Source organism: Puntigrus tetrazona, chromosome 22 (assembly GCF_018831695.1).
Source record: "Puntigrus tetrazona isolate hp1 chromosome 22, ASM1883169v1, whole genome shotgun sequence".
Classification (NCBI taxonomy): Eukaryota; Metazoa; Chordata; class Actinopteri; order Cypriniformes; family Cyprinidae; genus Puntigrus; species Puntigrus tetrazona.
Window position 1 is genome coordinate 5,672,835 of NC_056720.1, and position 21,898 is coordinate 5,694,732.

A 21,898-nucleotide genomic window follows, 5' to 3' on the forward strand; every position below is an offset into this window, starting at 1 on the left:
CACAGCCAACGAATAAATAAACGCGATATCGACAACTTTTCAATTTCTCCCAAACGTGATGATATTAAAACGCAGAAATGAATAGGGTTGTAAACACGTCACGTCATAATAATGCTTTTTAGATGAACATCCAAATGTTTTGAGCGGATGTGGTTCACCCCCGCAGGGCTCACGTGGTACGCTCCACGTTGACGCGGGATTTGGTTGAATCGGTCGGTATCGAGAAGTCGCCGTGTTTACCTTCAGAGCGACATTAAAGTAAGTTTGTTCCTTTATATATTGATTTTCAAGTTTCATAGCAGTTCTACGCGAATTATTAAATCCGTGTGACCTAAAATATGCATTTGTATTCCAACTTTAGTTTTTTTTACTTAATTTGATTCGTCAAATCGAGCACCTGTCATCTTATTTACGCTCAAAATATCGTTATGAATGTATATAAAGTGATATAAAGGTTTAGAAATAACATATGGACAGCTGTCAGTCTAATCTGTCGGTTTGTGACAATTTATAAAAGAGTTTCTGCTCTCCTACAGAGTGTGATGACAGATACGCAGTGAAATAATATCTGTTTGTTGTGTATTTTGCTAAAACGTTATAAAATTTTATATATTGGTTCGTTAAAAAGTTAAGGTTTTTGACTTGACATGGTCAATTAAAACATTTGCATCTTGTTAAAATGCAAATGTTACTATTTAGTTTGTTTATAGCATGTAGAATATTAAGTTATGTATGTGTCTCTTTATCTCTCTCTCTCTTTTTCTCTGTAAATGTATTTTTTTCATAAGCTGGTTTAGTAGATTGAGGAAGATGATGGAGCAGAAGTACGAGGAAGAGATCCAGATGCTCCAGCAGGAAATTGAAACACTGGAGGCTGAACAGGAGGAGACTTTACGGTCCATTTTCATCGAGCATGGAGATCGACTACAGCGGGAACTGTTAGTATGGATTGCCTTTCAGTGGATTTTGTCTAATAGCATACAGTCATATAGCAGCGTAAACTTGACACAGACAGACAAGCGCTGAAAAAAACAACAACACGAAAACCACAAACGCAATAAAAATGTTTCACTTGAAGACGGGACGAAATGAATGACGTTTTTCTTTCAGAACGTCAGTCTGTGATGAACGAGGAGGGGCACAAAAGCACGCTCTTTCAAAGCTGATCACAGAAGTCCGAGAGCTGGAAAAAAACCTCAGGCGACAGACCGAAATCAACGGGATCGCTCTAAATGAGTGTCTTGTGAAGACATTGCACAAAAGTGAGTCTTTTATATATATAATTTATATATATTATTATATATAAATGTTTTTTATATATATATTTATATTTATATTTAATTTATATATATATAATATATATATTTATATTTAATTTATATATATATAATTTTATAATTTATAATATATAAAAAGTATTTATATACCAATAATTTAGGTTGTATTTGGGTTATTACATAATTTTTTTTCCAGGTGAAAGAAAACTTGTACAGCAGCTCAGACTTGCAGGTCACTGCAGTGCACTTTTGTTCCAGGTTGAATTTGCCGTGACTGAGATTCAGGTACGTGCATGCACTTAAAAATAAAATTTGCACAAGTATTATTTATTAAAACGAATATATGCTTTCAAAATGCGTGCAGAGCATGTAGATTTTGTGCTTAAGGGCTTCGGATATAAGAAAACCATTAGTAACAAGTTTACAAGTTTGGGTTTTTTCTTACAAATAGTTTACCCAAAATGAAAAAAAAAAATGCTTAAAATGTAACCACCTTCAGACCATCAAGGATGTAAATGAGTTTGTTACTTGGTACACCAATGGATCCTCTTCAGTGAATGGGTGCCGTCAGAATGAGAGTCAAAAAAAGCTGATAAAACATCGGCAATCCACAAGTAATCGACATTAATCCACAAGTTAAAATGCCTTAATGATGGATTTGTTTCGCAAAAACATGTAGCCAGTGTTTGTTGCAACGAGGCCATGGCCGTAAAAATAAGTTCATAAGATTTTATTTTGTTATTATAAGTAGTACAATAAGTATAATCCTTTAAATGGTGTGACATGTTAAAGTGATCAGCATCATGACATCTTTTGTATTATAAAGTGCCGTTATTCAAATGCTGAAATTATATATATATATATATATATATATATATATATATCTATCACCTAGAAGCATTCAAGCTCCATACAATCCGTGGTTATTAAAACCGTCGCTGAAGACTGCGATGATTATTCTTACACTCAACACTAGAGAGCAGCATGTCTCCATTTGATCCGTGACATTTCCTTTCAACATCTGAGATTTGGGCACCGTGTCTCCTTAATGGTTCAGACTCTGCATTTATAGCTCTTCCAGTTCTTTTTGTTTCTCTAAAATGTTTATGGCATGCATAATTCCAGCTCTTCGAGGGCCCTCCTTGGCACAAATATTCACACAGTCGGATTAAACGATTCAGAACAGAATGTGTGAGTTATTTTAAACTGGCAGGATCCGTATGACTCTGGAAATCGGTGTTTTCTTTACGTTTGAACGTCTGAAGCTGATTAATAGTGTAACTGGACATCTTTACAATGAGGATAGCTGAGAATAAATTTGAAGCGTTATATAACACGTAAAAGAAAAGAATCTTTCTCCAGTCTTCCCGACAACAATAATCCCATAAACCGTCGGTTTCATAAATGCAGATCAGTTTAATGCTCTTTCTAATCTTGTGTTTTGTTACAGGAGGACGATGCACTGCTCAGGAGAGTTACAGAGCTCAATATCGTTGTGGATGGTGTTGAATTCAAAGATTTCTCTGCATTTGTGTCCAGGTAGAGTGACGATTGTATTGCATTTCCATTTCAGGCCATCCAAGATGAAGATGAGTTCGTTTCTTCAAAATTTGGAGCAGTTTAGCAATGCGTCACTTGCTCCCCAACGGATCCTCTGGAGTGAATGGGTGCCGTCAGAATAAGAGTCCAAACAGCTGATAAAAACACACAACCCACAATTAATCCACATGACCCCATATAATCGATTAGCGTCTTGTGGAGTAATAAATCTGTCAATAAGATGCTTTAAGTATTTTTTTGGAGTCCACTACTATTATATTTTACCTTCTCAAGTGATAAAGTTTATATAGAAATATACACACGTCTAGCACTGTGTACAAGTGAAAACCATTCGAAACAAATATGCTGGATGGATTTTTACAAACGCACAGCAGTATTTCCCACAGACTTACACTCTGGAGATATATATATATATATATATATATATATATATATATATATATATATATATATATATATATATATATATATATATATATATAATATATTGGCGTAGCAGTGTATGATATGTGTAAAACATAATATAACAGCTTTTTGAAAAATTAAACAAATGTAATTATAAATACAATCTTCCTCAGCTTCTGCTCTGAGCCATAGCCTATAGGGAGACCGTTTACATCAGGCTACTATATGGTTACAATTAACAACAGGGTCCGTTACATTTCATCACTAAACATTAAACAGTTCAGCGATAATGGGACAGATGACATGAAAATGACCTTTTTGAAGACAGTCGGGTCCCTTCTCATATCTAATAAAATCATTTAAAGTCTGCTATGTTTTTAACTTTGAAACATTGAAAGTCTTATTTGTGACGGTGAGCGCTGAGATTGTGGCAGGTCACCACAAAAGTCCATGTAAACACAAGTCAGAGCTTCACGTGATGTTGAATAATTAGCTGGAGTCCTGTTAATTACTATTGGATTATTATAATGTTTTGATCGGCTGTTTGGATTCTCATTCTGACGGCACCCATTCACTTCAGTGAATCCGTTGGTAAAACTGCCACATTTGTCCAAATCTGTTCTAAATAGAAAACAAGGCGTCCTGCGTCTTGCATGGCCCGAGGGCGAGTAAATTTAGATTTTTAAACCATTCCTTTAATGCAGTTATTTTTAAAGGCAAGCAGATTCCATGCATAATTTGTGCTCCTCACAAAATGATGCATCTTGCTTGTTTGCGTAATTGAATCAGCAGAAATCCCATAGGTCATACAACATAAAACCTACCGCGCAAGTAAACATCGGGCAATTGAATTCCCAGACACCACAGAACAAAGAAGTGCATTCTGCTTTATGTTAGTCTCGTAAAAACATACAAATCCAACCAAAACTCCTTATGAGGGAAATAAATGTATCTGTGCGGCTCACTAGCATGACGCTCGGTGAAGTCGAGGTCTGATTTTCTCATCGAGGGCTGATTGACAAGTGTTTGCTCGATCAGCTGCTGGCTGATTGACTGACGTACTCTTGAGAGTCTTTCAGCAGAATGCGATATAGCCGCAAAAATATTCCATCGTTAGACAAACTTCATTAATTCGTTTGAGGGGTTTCTGTTATGCTTGCAGCTGAAGGATTTGTTTATTCGCGGTGCAGGCCAAATGAACAAATAAGCGATCAGTATGCACGTGGTCCGTATCTGCGGTGGATTCGCGTTTGAAGGAAGAAAATTTTACAGTATTGTCGCATGAAGTCTGTTGTTGTCTGTTCCCTTGTATTCTATGGTAACACTTTATTTTAAGGTGTCCGTAATACGAAGTAATTACCTAATAAGTATCTAATAAGTAGTAGCTGTCGTACAAAACAAAATGTACTTGGCATGTAACTACGTTATGTAACAGTTTGTAATTATGTAGATGCAATGGGCTGCGACTGTTACACTTTCGTAACGGACCAAATCTGTTACATGGCTACTTATGTAACCAAAAGATTGTCACATGTGTGTTGCAGACTTTACACAAAATAATTCTAAATTCAAGCAGACATACATAAACTACTTAAAATGAAGTGTATTTAAGTGAACCTCATGTGTATCTGTACTGTACTCCTTGTGATTTTAACACATTAGCACACAGCTTAAATACATGTAATACCTTTCTAATTACGTTGAAATTCCAGAGTATTACACAGGCATACGCTACTTAGAGTAAAGCTACTTTTCAAAAGGTGCACCTTTTGTACCTGTTAGGTTAAAATTACGTACACTTTAAGTACTAATACGCACCTTTAAGGTACCAAAACGAACCCTTTAGGTACAAACCTGCACCTTTTGAAACGGTACGACCCCAGTGACAGCTTTTGCACCTTTTATTTCTGAGATCATATGATTTTGTTCTCTCGGTTCTTTCGTGTCTGTACTGCTCAGTTCTATTCTATTGTGTTCCGTATTCTGTTTCTGTATTCTGTTCTGCTTTGTTGTATTTTGCATCCTGTTCCATTCCATTCTATTGTTTTTTTCCTTTTGTGGTAAAGTTCCTACAGAGCAGCTTCAAGGCAAGTTATAGACGGTTGCTCTGCTCGCGCTGTAACGAGATTCAGTCATTTGAGTCCAGAAGAACGCTGCACCCAACATAATGACGTGTGGATTTAATGTTTAAAAGAGCTGTGGTGACGGTCCGTAACATGTCCCGCTCATTAAACTGTCAACAAATGGCACCAGCGAGTCATTGACAGCCAACAGCACTGTAAAAAGCGAACATGTGGACCACCTGTAGGTAACTCTGGATTGTGTGAGGCAGGACAGTCTGGACGACTCCACCAGACACCTCAGGGATGAAAGCCATTGTTGTCCCAGGTAGATTTATTTGGTCTATCTGTTGGTTTATAGTGTAAACATTCCTGCGGTTTAAAGCACAGTTCTGTCTTCTGTTATTACTTGAACAAGTACGGCAGAGCAGTGCTGCGCAACACTTCCCGTTAAAGTAACACCTTTTGATGTCGGCGTTTCCAGCAAACGTCGGAGACCGCAGCCGAGATAATTAGAAGGTTCGGTTATTTAGATAACAGCATACTTGCTTGAAGAAAAATGAGCGCTGAGGTCTGAACCTGTGACTTCTAGTGGGAAAGGGTCGCGCTTACGGTCAATTTGTTATCCAGGTGCTACGCTAATCTTTTCATGTCATACAGTATCTGTAGATTTATGGTACATGGTAGCTATTAAAGGGATGGTTCAACCAAAAAATGAAAATTGCCCCATGATTTACTCACCCTCGAGCCATCCTAGGTGTAGTTGACTTTCTTCTTTCATACAAATACAATCAAAGTTAAACTCAGGCTTAATGACAGTAAATGAATGGCTGTTGATATTCAATAGAGATCGAGTAATCATTTTTTAAACATTGATTCAAAATTCTGAATGCCTTTATTAACCCCCAGAGCCATGTGGAGTCCTTTTCTTTTGTTTTTATAAAGGATCGATGCACTTTATTGGACTTCTATTGAACTATTGAATATCAACAGCCACCAAAGCCAAGACATTTTTTAAATATAACCGACTGTATTCATTTGAAAGAAGAAAGTCATATAGACCTAGGATGGCTTAGGGTTGAATAAATGATGGGATAATATTCATTTTTAAGTAAACCATCCCTTTAATTCATCTGTTTGCAAGATATTCAAACCAACGAACCTCTGGTTACCACCATAGATTGCTCGGTCTGTTTAATTTTACTTTGAATGTGAATGCATTCGAGTTATTGATTTACAGAATTAGAATCACCAATGAATTTACATTTCAGAGTTTTGTTTTCTTAAGACTTAATATAAGATCTCTTACAGTTGTTCCACTTAGTCACACAATTTTTGGGCTGGGATGACAAATTACAGTTTGAAGTAATGCTGCTGTTTTGGCGGCGATTTGTTTGGGTCTGTTTCTAAAGCGCAGCCAGCCTCCTGGTCGCTGAATGTACATCTGGATCATATTGTCTGGTCGGAGAGTCTGTCCTGGCACGAGAGAGTCGGAAAAATACTGGAGATAATGATTCTCGCATAAGTCTGAGATGTCTCTGCGTCTCAGGAAGACGCATTTTATAACCATTATGGTTCATGTAAACTTAAGAAGAATTTTTTGAGCACTCTTGTGGTCAGGTACATAAGTGGATTCAGGCATGTCTGGGGTGAAAGTTTTAGAGCGCTAAAACTTTGTTTTTGTGCTATCATTACTGTATACTCTGTAGTCATGTTTACAAGTTTTGTTCTTTTGTTGAGCTGTTGATTTTTGAGTATGAAGTTTAAAACGGAGAACAACCACACAAGTAGACGTAATAAATAATATATATTTTTTGGAATCTATAATTCTAATATTAGTACATACCACGGGTTCTTGGCAGCCTAACTAGGCAAATGAGAAAAACCGAAGGGACAAATTTAGTGAAATATACAAAGGAGCCAAACATTGATTTGCCGTTAATCGGTCTGCCATTCAATATGTTTAGTCTGTCAAGCTTAAAATGTTAGCATTCTAGGAAAGCGTGGTTTAAAATGACTTTTTCAGATTCAAGGTCCCCAATCAACAAATCTGAAATGCATACGATGGAAATTGCCCACATTACAAAATGAGATCCGTCGGCGAGGGTGATTTGTCTGTGGTTTCTTCTAAACAGCGTTAGACGTCAGTCAAACCAGATGGTTGATTAATGTTTGTAAACTTTCAGCTCACCCAAATCCAAAAAATGTTAGGCGTACGTTAATTGTCTGGTGTTTAGAAATTCTCAGGGAGCCTTTTCTCCGGTTCTTGCCATTAAGCTGCTGTCTTTTACTCTTGGAGTGGATCCATTTAGTTTTGAGAGACTTACCATTTTTCCATCACTCATTACAACACTGGCCTTTCACAGACAAGACTCGAGAGTCATGGAAAGTTGTGTCTTGTGCCACAGTTTCTGGGCCCCTAGTAAATCTATGGAAAATCTCACAATGTCTCGTAACGTCAGCCTGTGAAGGGAATTAAACGCAAATACACAGTTTCGTCTTCTATATTATATGCTGAATTTTACATTTAGGATGAAATTTCCTTTACAGTGATGGGTTTTCTTCTGTTTGCAGAGTGGAGGACACAAAAGATCTTCTCTTGTTCTTCAGGACCTTGAGGACATTCTCTGACAGGTGCGAGGAGAGGCGTCAAACGTTTCAGCACTTTCAGGTAACCAGCAATAGAAGCTGAGAATAAGATCCTCAACCAACTATGTATGAGCACAGCTCTTGAGTACTGAGAAATGACAGCAATTATTGATTGATCAATTTGATATTTACACAGTTATTTAGCCGGTGTTATCATGATAGAGTAGCAGTGATTATGCCTCCCTCTCTTCAAACGTGGCTCAGTTAAAATTTGCATGTAGACTACACCAATATTACCAGTACAAAATAACCCACAACAACTATGCAAAAATAGCCCAGAGTCAGACCCAATTGGCATATAAGAACTACAAACTTGGCTGCTTTCGAATTACTTTAAAGGAACACTATTTTTGAAAACAGGCTAATTTTTCAGCACCCCTAGAGTTAAAAAGTTTAGTTTTACCGTTTTCAAATCCATTCAACCGATCTCCGAGTCTGGCGCTAGTACTTTCAGCTGCAGCTTAGCATAGATCATTGAATCTGATTAGACCGTTAGCATCACGCTCAAAAATGACCAAAGACGTTTCTGTAGTGACATTGTATACTAAGACTGAAAGAAAATGAAAAGTTGCAATTTTATAAGCCGATATGGCTAGGAACTATAATAATTGTGCTGCAAGCGCAATGTTATTACGCACAACCTAATGATGCCCAGGACAATTTTACTTTGTGGTTTTAGCCATCGTTATTGGCTATCCAAAGACTTCTTACTGTGCAGTACCTTGTAGTAAGTTATAGAAGAAATATGAATATTTAGACCAATGTTTAACCAAAATAAAGACACCTGGATTCTTCTAAATAATTTCTTTATTTCTTTTCTACCTAGAATAACTAAGTTCTCCATTTTTATTTATCTTCTTGTGAGGTTTTTTATTTGTAGTTCCCCCTAATATGCACATATCATAAGACTTGTATGAGAAAGATTGCTAAATGCCAGATTGGGAACAAATTCCATGACTCGATGGCAGTGAAAGTTTGGGAATGAAGCCTTCGAGTCAGTATGAAAAACATTCCATTATTTGCTTGGACCATTGTGCTGCAATGGCTGCCAATTTGGCCAGTTAAATGGAACAATATTACCCCACTTTTTCCAGAACTTTCTGCATGCACAATCTTTGGGTTTGATTGGTTTGCAATTTGCAGACAGTTGTTTTGATCTCTTTTTGGAACTGCATTTTTTTTTAAACTGCTGTCTGGCATGGTTGTTATACAAGATAAAAGCAAACCAGTCACACTGTTTTAGAAAAAAGGTGTATTTGAACAACTAAAATGAACATTACATGTTGATTTCATACAATGTTTTACTGTACAGTCTATTCATGTTTAATTCACACATAGGTAGTAATTACAAATTTAGCATATAAATAATATTCAAAATATTAAAGTAAAAGTCAGCTGGGAAAGAACAGTGACTTGGAACTTGGAATGAGTTCCTCTGCCTCTATTTAACTTAGCAGGCATCTTAATTTCAGCCAAAGTAAGACATTTTAACAGTACTAGAAAGTGTCAGAAATTCACAGAGTTCTGAGGAATACTAGAAGCTTGACTGCAGCTTTTCATGATCTCACATTTTACCAAGCAGTAGCCTCCAGTGGTTATTTACAATGGATATAAAGTTATTCTTTCAAAGACTTGTGGTTTAGGTTCATCTACAAAGTCAATATCAAAAGGATATTTAAGTGTTTGGGCAGCTGTTACATAATTAGATATATAATACAGATTCTCATGGTTTTAACGTTTTCTACACTCAGGCACCAGGAGATTGAACGACTTTTGCTTCTCTGTTTTAGCCATCATCATTGGCTATCCAAGGACTTCTCAGTACCTTTGATACAGTTTTCATTGGTATCGCCCAATTGGCAGAGACTGCAGGCATATGAAACTGGTGGGGTACTGGCCGAGGATGACGGGATTTCCATCCATACGGATCTCGTTCATGTTGGGACGAATGTAGTACGTGTTGTTACCTTTGCAGAAGGTGTCCACGGTCACGCTTGAAATGTTATTGTTCTGAAAACACAGCAATAGAGAGGTTTAGAATTCCTTCGAAACACTGGCTTTTGTAATAGTTTTTGGGTGATTTTTGTGCGAAGCGAAACGGCTTCCTAACCTGAAGGTGAAGCGTACGGACAGTCTCTGGAATGAGAGGAACCGCCTCCAGTTCATTGTGAGCGAGATACAGATGTGTCAGTTTGCTTAATTTCTGGAAGTGGAGAAGATCAGAATTCCAAGTTGGAATTACGAGAGGGGTTTTGATGAATTAAATTTGTAAATGTACTCTTTCTAGAAATTAAGTTACTATAGAACATCTAAAACAAAAGGTTGTGGGTTGGATAGTAGTGTTTTAAAACAATTTATGACTCTACCTTGAACGCATTTGCCTTGACTCCTTTGGTCCTCAGTTTGTTGTGATTAGCATTGAAGGAGACTAATTTCGCCGGTAGCATTGGTAACTTGACCAGCTGGTTTTCAGCTAGCGAGAGCTCCTCTAGCATGGTAAGCTTAGCAAACGCGCCGTCTTCGATCTCAGAAATTATGTTTCCAGTGAAGTCGATTCTCTTCAGAGTCACTACAGTCGATGAATGAAAATGGACAGAAGAGCGTTAAATTGGTTAGCAGAGTATTTAAAACAATTTGGACAATTTGGCTCTGAAATTACAGTTTTCCTGTGAATATGCATTGTATTCGCATCAAGTGTGCATATCCTATATATATATTCAACAAATTATCATTGGATTTGTTAATGAAAGTGGTTTTCTTTTCATTTCTTGCTTTAAGACAATATTATAGTGTTCTAAAATCCTTGGATCCATTAGGCTTCTGAAAGCGCTTACTTCTCAGTCTAGCTAACTTTTGTGCCCATAATGCACTGCTACAAAAAAAGTTGTTTACCACATGTGCAAATTTTTGTCAACACGCATATTGTGAAGGATGTTGTGGTTCAGAAATGCGATCAACGTCTTTATGCAACGGAAGAACTCGCGATCTCATGCGATCTCGTTGCGGTTTGCATATCATGTCCCTTAACATTTGGAAATCTTTTGGCTGAAATGGATTCTGGGTTGTTTCTGAAAAGAAGCAGCTGTTTGCCTCCTGCTCTCCTTTGGGGTAATCTCTTATCCTATCCACAAGAATTGCATTTGTTCCCCCAGCAGAACAGGGCGGTCAACGAGAATGCCAGAGCAAGTCAAGTCAGGAAGAACTCACCGATATCTCCGAAATCTTTGGCCGTTATCTTTTTTATCTTGTTGTAACGAGCGTAGAGGTAGTTTGTCTCCTTTGGCAGAGCAGGCACCGATGTCATATCTGGGTCGACCTCCTCGCAGTAGACGGATCCAGTCAAACACACACACAGTAGACATGTTGGAAGGTCTGGAACATGTACAAGATTTTATTCAGTACGGGCAAGCTAACGAAACTTGGCGGATAGGCGAACACGCATCGCTTCTTTAACACTTCCCACTCCCATATGAACAAAAAAAACAGGCTCTTGTGAGTTTTTAAAAAGAGCCCATCACTCGACAGTTGTTTGTTACCTGAAGGGTCTCCTCCGGGTTGCATCGGGCCAGAGTCATCGGGGGCGTCGGCCGGCAGAAGGGCGTAGTCGTCGTCTGTGGCTCTCTGTAAAATGGCTTATTAGTTGGTGCATTTTTACCGACAAGAAAAATTTGACATTCACATTAAACTTTTTGTTTAAAAAAAACATATATGCAATATACCTTGGGGTGCACGATATTTTGAATGTGATAGCCTCGTGCATCCCGTCAGATGGAGCGGCACTTAATAATCACAAATGAAATGCATGCAACAATGAATGTTGGGATCTACGGCTCTGTGTATTAACTGCCGCTCCATCTGAAAGCAGGCGATGGAGATTTATTAATAAACAACCAACGGATGCCCTTTTCCGCCACTGAATAAAACGTTTTTGAAAAAAGGTAATTGCCACTTTTTTTTCATCTCAAAGTTTTTTTTCACAATTTCGAGATTTAAACTTGTAATTTCGGCAAGATTGTGAGATATAAACTCGCAATTATGAGAAATACAGTCAGAACGGAGATAAATCATCGAAATTTTGAGAAATATCAGTCTTTTTCCATCTCACAAATGTCCTAAATGCAAGAAAACATTTTTTTTTAATTATTTAATAAATCGTAGCCTGTTTTTGGTACAAAAGACTTTTTTTTTTCTCTCTTGAGCGACTTGGTTAAATCTCGCAATTCTGAAGACATTTATCAAAATTGTAAGATATAAATTTATGAAGCCTTATATTGGGGGTTTATATTTCTCAAACATAGCAGGACATAAAAACACAACATTTTAGGAAAGAAATTTAACTGTATCCTAAATTTAGAGTTTATATCACTCAGATTTGACTCTACAAAAAGTTACGAAATGTCCAAATTGTGAGATTCAAAAGTAGCAGTGTATTCAGATACAGTAAAGGATAACATAAAACATTAAAAAGAGTGATTAGTGAGTTTTTTTAAGCCATTTTAAGGTCTTTGCATGAAAAAAGACATCTTATTTACTGACAATAATCCTCTCCGGTCAACTGTTTACCATTGCATCTGGATCACTGAGGAACAGTGCCAAAGACAGACAGTGTTTTTTTCTAAATAATGACTTGAATTTGTATCTTCTCAGCACGGAAAACGCTTGCATTGCATCAGAAGATGCGTAATTAAGCATGTGAGTTGTAGGGGAAAATATTTCTGACACTTTTCAGGCATATTTGCATGCTTTTTAAAGATCGGAAGTTTTAGTCCCTGTTCGTTACCGATGCACGGAAAACATCTTTTGTGTTTCATGGATGAAAGAAAGTCATAACATGAGGGTTCGTAATAACATGAGGGTGAGAAAGCGATGACAACTTATTTTTTTAAAGTAAACTACTCCTTTTACATCCTGTTCGTGAGTAACTGTTATCTCTTTTGGCTTGTTGAGACGAGCATCTGTTTGGACCTGTGTGTCTTCGGGCGACTGTTAAATCACCCCGACAGTGTTTGACCCTCTGAGTTAGCGTGAAGCTGTGGGTGGGAGAATTTGAGCCTGAGGGAACTCCTCCAGAACAGATTGCTGACTAATCAGAGAGAGCTTCCACACAGAGCCGGGCAGCTGTTGAGTTTTGTTTATTTGAACAAAACTACGCTTTCAAAACCATCAATGTGCGGAAGTTATCTGGTTTTATGGTGGAAATGTAACACACACACACACACATATATATATATATATATATATATATATATATATATATATATATATATATATATATATATATATATATATATATATATATATATATATTAGACAGACCTGTGAATGTGTGGTATAATTTTAAGCTAAAGCAAAAACATTTATTAATTAAAATGAACTTAGCTTACTGGAAATGTGAATAAACATGTCGTTTTGATAAATGTATACACACACACACACACACACACACACACACACACACACACACACACACACACAAATATAAGTATATATATATAAAATGTTTTTTTGGAAAGTCAGTTGCAATGGCATAAATCATAATCTTAGTACTAAATATTAAGTGACATTTACTTTTAATATTATATTACATATATATATATATATATATATATATATATATATATATATATATATATATATATATATTAGTATTTTATATTTTATTTATTGTAGATGTTTAATTATAATACATATAATACTTGGTAAATAATGATTTTACATATTGTATTAGATTTAATGTGTCATATGGTTTGGTTAAATGTTGAAATGTTTCAATTAAGCTAATTAAAACCATGTATTATAGCAATATTTATGACAATATTTTATAACAAATAAAACCCAAAGCATATATGAATTGGACAAGCAGTAGAAAACCCATTTCTAAACAACCTGCTCTCTCAGCCCTTGTTGTGAAATAATGAACCATGGAATAAAAATACCAAGTTTACCTTATTCCTCTGCGCCCTTACATCGATGTCCTCAGTAAGCGCTACATCCTCCAGTCGGTGATGCCTGTGAGTGTGATAGCGTGCACCAGATGCTGAGAGCACCCACGATGCAAATATGACTGCCGATACGAGCATTCGCAGCCTCGTCCCCATTGTATCTAAAGACTCTGGGATGTGTTCTGCCACGTTAAAGAGCCGAAGCGCAGTGCAGGCAGCGGTTGGCTATTTTCTTAGTGCCTGTGAGTAAAATGTGATCTGTCAAATCAGGATTTTAAGCCCCACCACGGGCTGCCAGAGGAGATCCTTAAGTGGGAGTTTATGGAACAGACCTTAACCCTTCGCATTCCCATCTGAGCCGATCGGACCACTGTGTCGCCTGCGGGGTTTGGCCATGTTTGTGGTCCACTGGAAAAAAAAACAGTTCGTAAAACAGAGCAGAAGGCAATGAAAGGGATTGTTAGTTTTGCTTTGTAGCTCAGAAATGTATGCGTGCTGATCTCTTGGAATATTGAGGCATGTTTGGCTCTTCTTTCATTATGTGCTTTTCTAATAAATCTTCATGCTTCTCAGAGAAGCCAGAAAAGACAGTTAGAGGACGTTGGATCCAGTTTTGGTAGCATTTTTAGTACATTCACTAGAAAAAAAAGGTTTAGTTTTGTAGGAATCTGCAACAAGAATGGGATAGATCACGTCCAAATTCTTTAATTATAGTTATCATCTCGTCTAAACATTTTCGGTTTGTTTGTCTAATTAACAAGTTTGCCTCGATACATTTCATTAAAACCAAATACGATGCTTTACAAAAGTACAACAGAGCCCCTCTATAAAACAGACACTTAAAGATTAAAGTGAAGAAAAACACGTTTAATAGGAAACATGTGAGTGATTTACTCTGATTTTTGCACCTTAAGACAAGACGAAAGGCCCCTCGGCCCCCCGAAAATAAACAGAGATGGAAATAGAGTATGAATAACATTACAGGTGTGTTAACAATTATGCCAACCTGTAAAAAGTTACTGTACTAGGAAAAGGGCCAGATACTTAGAAATGTTTTTACACTGCTGATCCTCTGTGGTTAATTTCTCCGTCAGGGTGGTTTCTTCGGCACACGACTTGATTTGGAGGTTTCCAAATATTTAAACATGAGTCCTCTACACCAAAAAGTAGTTTTCATAATAAATTAGTTCATTATTAGTAATTCAGGACTCTGAATAATTTACTAGAGATCAGCCAAAAAAAAGCAATAATTACATAAAAAAACCCAAAAATGAATAATTGATACACTTCTGTACTCTTTTTTTAATGTTCAAGGTATAGTTCAAAAATTAAAATTCTTTAAATAAATAATTCCTTATTTCATTATAATTAAGGTTCAATCTGAATTTGAAAACTGCTAATTGAAAGGACACCTAATGGAAATGCATTAAGTATGCAAAAACTTTCTTATATTGAAATAACGTGGGGGTTTTTCGCACTTATAGGTTACGTGGCATGAGTAAAAGGTTATATGATTATTCTTTTTATGATTATTTACGCTGCAGATGGACTAAAAGCTTTTGGCTTTTAACAAAAGTATCTTAATATGTGTTTGGAAGCTTCAACAAGGTCTTATACCATGTCCTAACTGCATGCGACACACAATAAAAGGTTATAGTTATAAAAAGTTCTATAAATAAGGTATATAAGAGTTATTTTGACTAGTTATGATGGCTGCGTCATGCAAAATTGTATGTTTTTTTCCACATCGCGGCTGGAGCAACAACATTGATAATCTTAGTTACTGATTTTGTGCTTCATTTAGTGTAAAAAATGTCAAAATTGAGATCGAATATAATTATTCATTTAAAACATAGTTTACCTCGGATCTTGGAAAAAACGAAATTTAAGCAAAGCTACGTTAAAACTGCGAACTCGATGCATACCCACATGCATATTCTATAACAAAGATGGTGTGAGTCACGCAGTGTGTACATTTAATGACGTTAAAAAAAAAAAAAAGTTGTATTACGTCTGGTGTAGAGTCACGATTGACATTTTGAGTGAACTATCCCTATCTACAAATAAATGACCGGTTGCACCAGCTGTACGTAAGTTACAACTTAACCCAATTTTGACGTAAATGGCCAACTTACGCACTACAATTTTCTTTTTGTTGCACCGTTACACTTAGTCGAAGTGCAACTCTACGTATAAACAAAATATTCATGAAAGCGTCTGGTCAAGAGTAAGGGATTGAATAAAATAGACTGTGTGAAGCTCATCAATACGCTCTTCTTTTACCCGACAACCTTCAAGCTTTCAGGCATATTTGGTGCTGCTGACATTTACTCTATATTTGCTCTATGTTGTGCGTGTTTTTTTTCTTTAATTATTTATTGATCCAAATTTATTTCAATTAAAGTTTCCAAATTGTTATTTACATATAATGTAGCTTATATATACACTAATGTTATTAATGTATCATTTTTTTAATAGAAGCTTGTATTTACCATGAGCATATGCAAGGCAAAAGAAGTTAGAATAAGAAAATTAAAATAAGAAATGACGAATGGATGGTGCAACCGTGCCCTGATGTTTAAATTATAATGCACAAAAATTACAGAACTTCACATTTTTTTCAAAAGGATGTTTATTTTATGAAACTAATGGGCTGTCGTTATATTTGCATGCAGTAGCATTGCTATATAGCTTATTTTATGTTGGATCCTTATACTTTTCCAGCTTCAGTAGCATTTTACAGTAATTTCACCAGGGGAAAAAAAGCATTGCTATTTACTACATTTGCAGGAATTCACATGCATTGCAATGCGGCTTATTAGTGTAGACACATGCTTTATATTGCATTTAAGAGAAAAGTGACATTGTGCAAAACAAAGCAATCTTTAAACCAGAACGTTTTGTACATAGCAATCCAGTTTTGTCCACATTTTATGATTACCATGCAAGATCAAATAGAATGTTTACTAATATACGTGTTTTTAATAATATTTCATTATTGTAACTTCTTTTTTTAATCTTTGAATAATGAGTAGTTTGGTGTGTTGAACTAGGGCACATGTCAAAAATCTAATCTATCAAGTTGATAGCCTTGTTGCCTTTGGTCGTTCCGGTTTTTCATATTTTTTGGTTTCAGGGTCTTCTTTATCATCCTCCCTTTGGTTTCCATAAAATATCATTATCAGCCTTGGGAAACATCTGTAAGCATAGTAGTCCACTGGTCCTCTCAGCTTATTGTTGTCGAGGCGTATGTAGGTCAGCATGTTAGGGTTGCCAAGATCCAGTGATGGACACAACAGAGAGATATTCAGATCTGCAAAGAGACATGTCTCGTTATTAGAGGTAAATCAAGGATGTGCTTAACATTTCTCGAAGAGACCTTCACGTTTTATTCTACAGCATTTGCGCCTTTAAGTTCAATACTACCTTTAAAATCATTGTGGTTTAGATAAAGATGTTCCAAGGTCCTGGGAACAAAAAACGGTTTGGAGAGCAGGTTATGGCCCAAATGGAGCTCCATCAGTTTGGACAGGTTAAAGGCGCTGTATGCAATGGATTTGAGTTTATTGTGAGGCATGCGAAGCGACAAAAGATTCGGAGTCTTCCTAAAGTAGCCCTCTGGTATGGAGGCGATTGAGTTGTTTTCCAGTGATATCTGCTGGATCGATTCTGGAAGGTCCGCTGGCATGGTCTTGAGCTTATTGTTGCACATGTTGATTTGCACGAGGCTCTTCATGCCAGATAGGATCTTTCCTTTAATACCTGCGTCTGTTAGTCTGTTGCTGCACAAATCCAGCACTGTAAGTTTCGTAAGGTCGCGCGTGGCGTCGGCTGGTATCTTTGAAATTTTATTAAAGCCCAGATGAAGCCTCTTAAGGGTTTTTGGCAGAGGAGAAGGAATGTCTTCCAAATGATTATGCTCAAGGTGTAACTGAATGAGTTCCTTGAGTACTCGAAAGACATCTTTATCCACCTTAGAGGATTGGATCTTGTTGTAGCTGAGGTTGATTTCCCTCAGGGACGTGGCGTTAATGAAAGGCTTTGCGGTTATCTCTTCTATGTCGTTATGCTGGATGTACAAGTGGCGGATGTGTCTAGGGACGTTGGGAATTGCTTTGAGGTTTCGGTGGTTGCAATACATGGCAATAGGATAGGCCGAAGGGCAAAAACACTCGCTGGCACATTCGTACGAATACAACAGCTGGGCATCATAATCAGGCTGAGGATCTTCAGGCGAAGAGTCATCTGTGTCATAATCTGAATACTCAGTTACATAGTCTTGAGAAAGTACCAGAGCTCCAGAAAGCAAAAGCAGAGACGGTATTGTCAAGATGTGTGGTGGTGTCATGGTATTTCCCTTTAATCTGTTTGGACACAAAAATATATTGTATTTTAATATTAAGAACATTTTAACATTTTAACATTTAGTTTCGATTTGCCTGAAAAACTAACTCATTTGAGCATAAACAGTTTTTTTGCTATATATATATATATATATATATATATATATATATATATATATATATAAGAGATTTTTTTAAATTGACACATTTCCATGATGTTTTTTCAATTTTCACAATTTGAAGGTTTATGAAAACGCAGCTATTATCATAACTCACTACAATAATCAATATAATAGTAAAATCTGCAATATTATATTACAATACTCTTTAATGTGGACTGGGTCTCACCAAAAAAAAACTAAATAGATATGTGGATAGAAAGCGATCGCAGCTGAAATAATCCAAAATTAGATTTCAAAACTTTTTGAAAAGTTTCTATTCGCTTTTTTTGCTCTGCTTTAGTGGTTTGGTACCCTCACAAAAGACTAAACATCTCTAATTGCACATACTTTGGAAAATATTACATTTTTTTTGTAAATGTTGATATTTGTTTAGCGTTCTCTTCTGTTGTAATGTCTGGGATCAATTATCTCAGCAGGGTTTTTACTGAAGGTGCTTGACTAAGCTGGTATTAATAGGTATTTATGTTTTACTTCTAAACAAAAACAACCATTTTGGAGAGGCGGACGCACCCTTGAAATATGAAAGAACTGTGTCTTCATGGATTATTATTTTTATTTGATGTAATATTCTCCTACACTTAAAAAATGTAGTTTGGTCATAGTTATAATATGAGCTGGCAAATCAGCTAGAAAAGTGATCCAAAAAGTACAGCGAGTAATTTTTTTAAATCTACTGTAACTGCTCAGTATGTCAGAGTTTGATGTGCTGGCTATGATTTTAACGTTTCTCCATTAAATAATGTGAAGTTTGTCTTCGTGAATCTCTCGACGTATAATCACCGTCATCTGGAGGAGCGTATTTAATTGGCCTTTGAACGTGAGAATTAAAAGACTTGTCTAGTTAAACACGTTTTTTCAATTCCGAAATGAGCACTTTCTTATTCTACGTTTTAGGTGTATAATATATATATGAACTGAATGTAGCCTGTAGGTTGCTTACATTTAGGAGAAACATGCTTAAAGCAATTCGTTTTGCAGACATGAATGATATAAATCCTCCCAAAAAGCAACTCCCCTGATTTCGTTAGTGTACGATCTTTAAAATCATGATGTCATACCTGTGGGGTCGTTTTTCTCTCAGTGGGAGGCCGAGTGAAATTGTGAACACCGAGCGCCCGAGACGAAACCCAGCAGCAGGGGACCCCTTCGGACGACGTTTTTCTCCTGGGACGAGCGTGAACGATTACTCTGTGGTTTCCCCCGCAGCAGCAGCAGCAGCATCAGGCGTTTGGGGAGAGATTGAGATCTGCCTCTTTTACCGTGGAAATGATTCTGGAAGCGTTTGGTTGCATGTGTTCGGTGACCTCAGTGAAGCCTCGTGGTCTCATCTGATTCTTCTTTTCCCCTTTTGTTGCGTTGAGGTGAGGTTGAAGTTTCCAGACATAGTTCTGGAAGGAATGGCCTAGTATCCCGTCCACGTTATTGCATGTGGACAGTAAAAATTTAACCCGCAAAATTAAGGCCAGACTCATAACAGGTGTTGCACTAGTGTAACATTAACTCTCTCTGTCTGTATATAATAAATATTATACTGTATATGTGTGTGTATATATATATATGGCAAATGAAAACCAGAACTAGCCAGAGTTCTTCAAAGATTATTTATTAAGTGAGAAGGAAGACGACAGTCGGCAAAACTGGCCTGAAACTCATTGGCGATAATTAAGTGGGTTCAATTTAATTGGTTTAGACATTTCTAGCTCACTTTATGGAGGCCTTCTGCAACATGACTACTTTTTCCAGTGCTTGTACTGTATCAGAGTTAAACCACAGACGGTCTCTCATGACCAGTCTACGGAGTGGCGTTTTTTTTGTTTTTTCAGAGTTGGCTAGACAGACCCCTCAGCACTCATTCTGTCAGCTGGAAGATTTGTTTTTGCTGCTGCCCACATGGCAGACGCTGAGAAGTCTCTGCAGCATGAGCGCTACTGCGGGTTGACGAAAAAAAGAGCCGTCAGGATTGCAATCCCAAGAGGTTCTTTTGGGCCATTTTTCTGAGGAAGGGGCTGAAAACTGAGTGAAATAAAAGCTTTATTGTGTTTTTCAGTCTTTGATAAACTTCAGCCTGGCTTAATGGTTGTAAAAATATGACTTTAAACTAACATCCAGGCTTGGGAAAGATGAGCGATCGCGTGCAATCTACACAAGCATGGGCAACGCTCTTTAGCAGTGTGCAAATATCTGAATGGCTATTGCTTCTGGGAAATATGCAAATGCACACATGCATTGCATTTTAATTGCATTTTCATGGCTAGTAATTGCATATACATGTTTTCAATCGCATTTGAGTTTTACCGCACGTCTTCAATACCTGCTGATCTTAATGGGTGTTTGTTAATTCTGTAGGGATTTTAATTAATTATATTTAAAGTTCGATTCTGTGAATATGGGATACTTTCCCAGTTTAGTAAGTGGGCATACGCAAAAGTAGTCTTGGTGTAAACACCATTTGTCACAGTTGTACCTGCATGCAAGTACCGTGAGTTATATTTTACGGACCATTTGAAACCTAAAAAAAACCCTGAATCCGCAAATGTGTGTCTGACTGAATTTGAGAGATTTTATGGAAAATGCTCCAGTGGAGGTAAGTCGTCTTGAAGTGGGCTGATAAAAACAAGCTGGGTGGTTGTTTTCTGTCTTAGTTCAAAGGTATTTACTTTGAAGGGAAACTGAATGAGGGGAAAAACATGAGGTGTGTTTAAGAAAGATCTAAACTAGACGTAGATTCAGTCCTTCATAGTTACGTGCTCAAAGAGTTCTCCACATGTACTGTTTGAGCCCCCAAGACCAATAACTAGCTAAAAACGATAATAAAAAAACATTACCATCGAAGAATACGTTTGATAGATCTGAGGGATCAAACTATAATAATATCCGATAACATCAGATTTGTAATAAATGATTGATTCGTCATAGAAGTGGAAACTGCAGAGTTGTTCACGTCTGAAGGTTTACTCTAATTGTGATGTATTGGTGCAGCTTCAAAGTGTTTCAGATATGCGTGTTCGAATCCCTCAGGTGTTTTCTGGGGCTCAGGGATCCTAAATGATCCAAACCTGTTGTGAGGTTTTTTGGAGACGCCGGTATGCAAGACGTGGCAGCAGCAGATCAGGCCAACCTGAAGATTTGTTCCATATGTTTCCTGAGCAGAGCCTCTCTCTCTCTTTAGCCTCCACCCCTCTATGTTGTTTTTTTTTCCCCCCACTTCTTAACCCCTTCAGACCAATATTAAATTCCAGAGAAACAAAACAACATAATAAGTTATTAAATTATGTAATATTACTCCACTATTTACACTACCGTTTATTACTCCACTTGTCTGTGTTTGTGCGTTTGTACCCTTTTATGTTGTTGTACCAGTAGGTGGCAGCAAGTTACTGTCTTTATGAGAAAATCATTAAAGGAACACTCCACAATTTTTTTTTTTAAATAAGCTTGTTTTCCAACTCCCCTAGAGTTAAACAGTTGGCGTTTTCAAAT

At 36.9% G+C, this 21,898-nt stretch overlaps 3 protein-coding genes across 3 annotated transcripts in view; 1 reads left to right on the forward strand and 2 right to left on the reverse strand.

The window, feature by feature from the left end:
- Positions 1 to 176: 176 nt before the first annotated feature.
- The window catches only part of LOC122327460 (centromere protein P), a 52,198-nt gene continuing 30,476 nt past the window's right edge, over positions 177 to 21,898 (forward strand). Inside the window, exons 1-6 of the mRNA XM_043222845.1 lie at positions 177 to 258; positions 789 to 938; positions 1,111 to 1,262; positions 1,474 to 1,562; positions 2,728 to 2,816; positions 7,877 to 7,973. Of these exons, the coding sequence (XP_043078780.1) occupies positions 811 to 938; positions 1,111 to 1,262; positions 1,474 to 1,562; positions 2,728 to 2,816; positions 7,877 to 7,973 (555 nt within the window). The 5' untranslated portion in view covers positions 177 to 258; positions 789 to 810. The remainder of the gene's footprint in view (positions 259 to 788; positions 939 to 1,110; positions 1,263 to 1,473; positions 1,563 to 2,727; positions 2,817 to 7,876; positions 7,974 to 21,898) is intronic.
- On the reverse strand, positions 8,757 to 14,200 carry ogna (osteoglycin, paralog a). The gene is made up of 6 exons (XM_043222858.1): positions 13,897 to 14,200; positions 11,488 to 11,572; positions 11,159 to 11,323; positions 10,318 to 10,520; positions 10,062 to 10,154; positions 8,757 to 9,961 (listed from the first exon to the last, which is right to left on the reverse strand). The coding sequence occupies exons 1-6, from the start codon at positions 14,047 to 14,049 to the stop codon at positions 9,791 to 9,793; spliced, it is 870 nt and encodes a 289-aa protein (XP_043078793.1). The 5' UTR covers positions 14,050 to 14,200; the 3' UTR covers positions 8,757 to 9,790.
- On the reverse strand, positions 16,502 to 20,930 carry omd (osteomodulin). Its single transcript, XM_043222722.1, has 3 exons — positions 19,477 to 20,930; positions 17,320 to 18,257; positions 16,502 to 17,206 (listed from the first exon to the last, which is right to left on the reverse strand). Exons 2-3 carry the CDS (start codon positions 18,239 to 18,241, stop codon positions 16,971 to 16,973), a joined length of 1,158 nt encoding a protein of 385 aa, XP_043078657.1. The 5' UTR covers positions 18,242 to 18,257; positions 19,477 to 20,930; the 3' UTR covers positions 16,502 to 16,970.

Excerpts from the sequence above, each read along its gene's own strand:
- ogna (XM_043222858.1), bottom strand. The coding sequence starts at position 14,049 with ATGGGGACGAGGCTGCGAATGCTCGTATCGGCAGTCATATTTGCATCG. Across the intron at positions 11,324-11,487 it reads ACCCGGAGGAGACCCTTCAG|ACCTTCCAACATGTCTACTG; the intron begins GTAACAAACAAC and ends TACATGTTCCAG. Across the intron at positions 10,521-11,158 it reads CAAAGATTTCGGAGATATCG|TGACTCTGAAGAGAATCGAC; the intron begins GTGAGTTCTTCC and ends CATCGACTGTAG.
- omd (XM_043222722.1), bottom strand. The coding sequence starts at position 18,241 with ATGACACCACCACACATCTTGACAATACCGTCTCTGCTTTTGCTTTCT. Across the intron at positions 17,207-17,319 it reads AAACCACAATGATTTTAAAG|ATCTGAATATCTCTCTGTTG; the intron begins GTAGTATTGAAC and ends GTCTCTTTGCAG.